The sequence below is a fragment of the Apteryx rowi genome, unplaced genomic scaffold (assembly GCF_003343035.1).
Source record: "Apteryx rowi isolate R43461 unplaced genomic scaffold, aptRow1 scaffold_117, whole genome shotgun sequence".
NCBI lineage: Eukaryota > Metazoa > Chordata > Aves > Apterygiformes > Apterygidae > Apteryx > Apteryx rowi.
The window spans coordinates 1,083,275-1,089,274 of NW_020447386.1; the positions used below are offsets into that span (position 1 = coordinate 1,083,275).

The 6,000-nt window shown below is 41.5% G+C and overlaps 1 protein-coding gene across 1 annotated transcript in view; it reads right to left on the reverse strand.

The window, feature by feature from the left end:
* The window catches only part of KIF26B (kinesin family member 26B), a 211,736-nt gene that overhangs the window by 22,005 nt on the left and 183,731 nt on the right, over window positions 1-6,000 (reverse strand). The window contains exon 10 of the mRNA XM_026082291.1: window positions 772-934. Within this exon, the coding sequence (XP_025938076.1) occupies window positions 772-934 (163 nt within the window). The remainder of the gene's footprint in view (window positions 1-771; window positions 935-6,000) is intronic.

Sequence of the window (6,000 nt, forward strand, 5' to 3'; positions counted from 1 at the left end):
ATACATAAATAAGGCAGAGAAGATAAAGACAGTCCCCTTTTGGTCATGCCACCAGTGAGTGGAATTGTATATATGCACACAGTTCTCTGTGGACACATTGCTATGATGCTGTATAGACTGAATCCCTTCACTTGTCTCTGTTAAAAGTTTTTGTCAATCCACAGGCCATCAATCTGAACCGAACACATAAAAATTCACTAGTTGTACCCAATTTATAACATAAACTACACAGAAGGAACCAGGACTCTACAAATGTAGAGCCCACCACTACTCTACTTTTTGGAAAATCTATCACCCATATGTATAAGCAGCGGGAATAAAAAGGGCAACAGTGCCAGCAATGGACACGCTGCTTTGCATTTATTTTGGTCCTGCTGTCTCTGAGAAACAGAGAAAATCTAATTCTTCATTAATCCCAGTCTTCTTTAACTCTAAAGCAGTTTCATTCCTTACTATTTCATCAGCACTAAGAACATAACTGAAAATAAATGCTCTCTGACAGCCATATCACTAAATGAGGCCAGCTTGCAAAACTGATACAACAGATACGTTTGAAATCACTCCTCTATATCTGAAGCTGAAGCTTTTATCTCCTTAGTCTCTGCTATGTGCTCTGAGCCACTCGCCTAGGACAGGATACATACAATCCATTCACTTTGAAATTATGATTATTGATTTTGTTATATGCTGCTCTACCTCACTAAAGATCCTTCAGGGTCCTTCTCCCTCCCTCCTCCACGATTACAAGAAGGGAGTTATACACTGTCTTACCTTAGTTTTCTTTTTCTTCATCCTGAGGACCCTTGATGCAATCTGGATGGTGGACAGCGTCTCAGCATAGTTCCCCGCAGCGGCTGAAATGTGAGCTATCATTGTGGTGCGGCAGTTCATATTCCCCAAGGACTCCCGAAGCAACATGGTGAGCTTGCTGTCTCTGCAAAATAAAATGAATTAAGGCTACATTAGTGAGTGAGGTTTCACTTTGACCATTGTGATGTGACTTGGGTCTCAGCAAGATTTTTTTCTCCTCTTTTTAATGGAAACCTGATTAGTTTCGTTCCTCAGGTTTGCATGTTGTGTCTGCAGCTGAGCAAGCTGAAAGACCCTGGCTTACAATTTAAACTTCTTTTCCCAGGTCCCCCTCTCTGTCTTTTTCTGGGCTCGCTCCTTCAGCACTGTTACCACTGCAAATACAGACACACAGACCAGCATTTGAGACCAACTGTTAAGGAACACTGCATCAATCAGCAAACTGCTGCCCTTTTTCCTTCTAGTCAAAGTAAACAGTGTACAAGCAAACTCTGGCCTAGCTCTGGAGGACAAAAGTGTATTGGACTAATTAGAGGACCCAATTTTTTCTTGCTTACCTAGGCACTGGGTAATTCAAGGATCATACTAGTTAAGTCACTGGAATTAATCTTGGATGATAGTGGTGAAAAACAAAACAACCAGGCCATTTCACACCATTATTCTCTCATATTACATCCTTTCTTTCACTAAAACAGGAATCATTTTTTCTATTCTTGCCATTTACTCTATCGTTCAGAATAGGATAGCTTTTGAAATGCTGACACATTCTGGTAGGGCTGGCTGTGGTGGTATTAAGAATAGGAATTGTCAAGCATGACAATTTTAACAGAATAATGACGCATATATACCACTTCTGTTATGGTCATCTTAATCCAGTAGTTAGAAATGCACAATATAGTTTTTAATGGAATCATTAGCTATGATGTGTATGCTGACTGGCTAGTTATTTGGGAAATAGGGTCCTCTTGAAGAAGGCTGCTCTGACACTAAAGGATGTGGATAAAATTATATATGGCTGAAAGGAAAGACAGCAATAGCCTGATATTTACCCATGGCTAAAGGAAATGCATTCACTGTTCTAAGGACAGGAATTTAGGCTTTCAGTCTTGGCAATGCCTTCAGTGGCTTGGGATCAGATTTTGGGGGCTCACTGTTCAATATTTGCTAATGAATGCATATGTGTCTGTGTTAAGACATCCATTTAACACTCCCAGCTCACGGGAATTTTTCATAAAGCTCCAACTTCTGTGAACTGAACCTATGTCTGCTGGAGGGGAGTGACAGACAAACATCAGAATTCTTGAACCTTTCCCTTTGATTGAGTAAACAACAGCATTTTGGATGCATCCAGCAATGAGACGGGGTAACTCATAAATTGTGCTTCTCCTGAAATTTACAGTACTTGTGGTTTAAGCTAGGCTAGAAATACTGAGGGGAAAACATTCTCTCTTTCAGGATTTCTGCTTCCTTCTGCTCTGGACACACTGAAGACTGTCTGCTGGCTTGGAGAGGCAAACAAACATCCATAAAAACTACCCTAAGACAGCCTCACTCATTTCACTTGCAACCTAAAGCTGCTTTGAACCCACAGATCCAGAGTTAATAGGCTGCTGTATCACAGTTTAGTGGCCCCCTTCCCATCAAAGAATAATCAAGATGTCAAATTTTGTACATCAGTTACTGCCACTCCAATGCAGAGTTACAGGGAAATTATTAACATCTGCACAGAAATCAATAACAAGCCTTTCATTTGCTAGTGCTTCTATCATAGCAAAACACAAGACGACAGGGGAAAGGGCAAAAGAATACATTCTAAACATGTAGGGCTCCTGGGAATACATAACCCAGGCAGCCAGCATCAGCAAACTGTGGTGTTGCTCTCCTACAGATATATGCATTATGAATATAAAATAATCTGTGCCATCTGCCTTGTACTGAAATACACACTTGCAAGAAGAATGATGATACAGAAGAAATTCTGTAATTCAAACAATCCTCTGACATAAATCAAATAGAAACTGAAGGGCAGGTTTCTTCAGGATTAAAGCCTGAAATCCAGCAGCAAAAAAAAACAACACCAATTTTTAATTTAACATTTTGCTCATTCAGCACTGTCTGCATCTTGACCATCAACCTTGCTTTGCACCCAGACAAAATAACCAGCCTCCTGTCACTATTGTACATTGAAAATTTGAATAAAGAGGTCGAAATTTGCTAGTTAGAGGTTTTTGTCAATTCTGGACATTCTCACAAGACATGTTCACCTGTTCATGGTTCACTAATCTCTTATAGTAACACCTAGTAACTTTTAAGGGAAGGAAAGAAGATCAAAGAGAACATAAAAACACAAATGCATGGCTTAGTAACTATTAGTTTTTAATTCACCCTATCCTGAGCAAGTAAAATCATTGGTAAAATATTTTGGACATGTCTCACTGAAATTTGCTTGACAGACAGTGTGAGACACAAAATAGATGCTTTGTTCTTCTGAATGCTGACATGGCATTTCTGCCTGAAAAAAAGGAAAGGCTATGAACTGTTTCATTACGGAAGATGAGCTGATATTTGCAAAAGCAAAATTTCCTGAGACAAAGCAAGCGTTACAAAGAGAAGGTCTGGACTGGAAGAGCTTTTAGAAGGAAGATCTTTGCTGATCTTCTGACTGAACAAAATAAACTAAGACACAGGAAATATTGAAGAAGCTCACAGAAGGGCTGCTGTTCCTGGGTGCATGTTGCCGATTTTATTGAGCAGGGACTGGTATACAGAAGGTCACAGCGTTTCTCACAGCAGCAGAGGCAAATGCACCAGTTTCTTTAGCAGCAAATTTCTATGGGGATTCTGTAGCACAGGGGGAGGGGAGATTGCAAGGAATGCAAATGGTCCATTTCTATTCTGCACCCAGACAAACAAAATGACATGCCAGAACAACTTGATTACCCCATTCTGTATACCTGTCTTCATTTTTAAATGTCCTTCTGTCCCATCCACTAATGTTTCTATAGTTTAGGAAATTTACCATCATGTGTCATAAACACTGGACTATCATACACAGAGAACAGTGAAAGGGGACAGAAGGATGCCACACTTCACACTCCAAAGCTGTTATATCAACAAGCCCATTCTGAGCCTTCGCAGTACTTAAAAGTCATCTAATTCTTCTAAYCTGCTTACCCCTGCTTACAATCCTTTTCTTGCCTAGCTCCTTAGATCATCATGGCTACAGCAAAATACTATTAAATACTATTCATACATCCCACACAGACAGGACCCCAAAATAAACTGTGCAAAGCTCTATCTGTGGAAAAAGCCACAGGCAGGAGCCCCAGGGGCAGGACACTACAGTCTGATTTCTCTAGCAATTATGTCAGCAAGTAAGATGCAGAGGAACTAGAAACCACGAACTGCGCAGCTCACCAGGCAGCAAGGTCCAGTTTGCTCGGTGAAGTACCAGCCATCCACATGGAGAAGTGCTCTCTCTTTTCCATGCTGCTCCCTTAGCTTCCCCATACTTCCTACCATTCCACATTCCAGGAGCTCCTGGGGGACCCATACTGCCATTTTCTGAGATTCTCAATAGCTGCTACTAAGGAACCCTAGAAGGTATTAAACTTCCCCAAAAGACAGATGTGGCATTGCTGGAGTGAGCACAGCATTTTCTCTGTCTTCTCTTCTGAGACTTTGCCATGCAAATTGGGATCAGTACACATTACTGTTCTTTCACTTGCTCAGCAAGAAGGAGAAATGTCTCCTACATCTCTTCACTCCTCATATACATATCTGTATTTTCTCTCCTCAGGCACGATTAATTATACTCAGATTCAAACAAAACAGAATCTTACATTAGAAGAATGAAGCACTCAAGATCATGATAAGTTTGCTTGGACACTGCCTAAATCCCATTTGTCTGTATGCATTAAGTCAAAGTCTTTAATTTCATGATTGAGTACTATTTTTTCACTGGACCCCTGCATCAATCACCACACAGGACAAACAGTGCTCACTGAACATGAAGTTATTCAATCTTTCATTTAATCCTCATCATTTAATGTGTGGACTTGTGCCTTTATAAACTCAGCTATGAATCCAGAATGACTGATTTCTTCAAAGGCTTTTTCTTTCTGTGTAGCTCATCAATACAATAGAGCTGATGAATGTCTGTGAGGTGAGGTATATAATACCCTGATAATACCTGAAGTGTTGAAGACTTCACTAAGTTTAGGTGTTTGGTGTGAAGCACTGATCTTTCAGAGTACRGAGCATTATACAGCATTTTATATTCACAGTACAGCTTCCTTTGACTTGTGTTGCAGGTGGTTTTTGCCATGCTCTTTGTACACCCAACTTCTCAACCATGTTTGCTTCGATCAGTGTCTACTCCAGGCTTTTCCCATCCAACCTTCTTCCTTGTTCTCATTCCCATGCCATGTTTCTCTTCCCCCAGCTCCCTAATTAAATAGCCCAGCACAGCACCATTTCATCCTGCTGCGGTCTAACCATCTCTACCAAAATTTGCCATTCTCCAGCCTTATTTCTAGCTCCTCTGCCAGAACTGGTCTCCTCCTTCCTGACCTCTTGTTCCAATCAACATCCTGCACCGCCACTGCCTGACCTCCAAGGCCCCTCTGCTCCCTCCAATCCCCCYGACTGTTCACTGTTACCCAGCATAGGGACCCAGTAACTCCCCATAACTAGTTATGACTGACTGCATCAAGGTTGAGTAAGTGAGGTGCAGGCAGAGGCAAGGGGACATAGTTAGTGTCTCCCCATATCTTCCTCTGGCAGGTCCTTCTGCTTTATGAGAATCAGTGCTAGCAACGTATTCAAAATGCTTTATACAGAAAAGACACAAACAATAATTACTTTTGTTTAGGGCAGTAATACAGAGTTCATGAACAGAACATGAAGCAGCAAGAATAAATACTATCACAGAATCACAGAATTGCTGAGGTTGGAAGGGACCTCTGGAGATCATCTAGTCCAACCCCCCTGCTCAAGCAGGGTCACCTAGAGCACATTGCACAGGATTGCATCCAGGCGCGTTTTGAATATCTCCAGAGAAGGAGACTCCACAGCCTCTCTGGGCAACCTCTTCCAGAGCTCTGTCACCCTCACAGTGAAGAAGTTTTTCCTCATGTTCAGATGGAAGCGTCTGTGTTTCAGTTTGTGCCCGTTGCCTCGTGTCCTGTC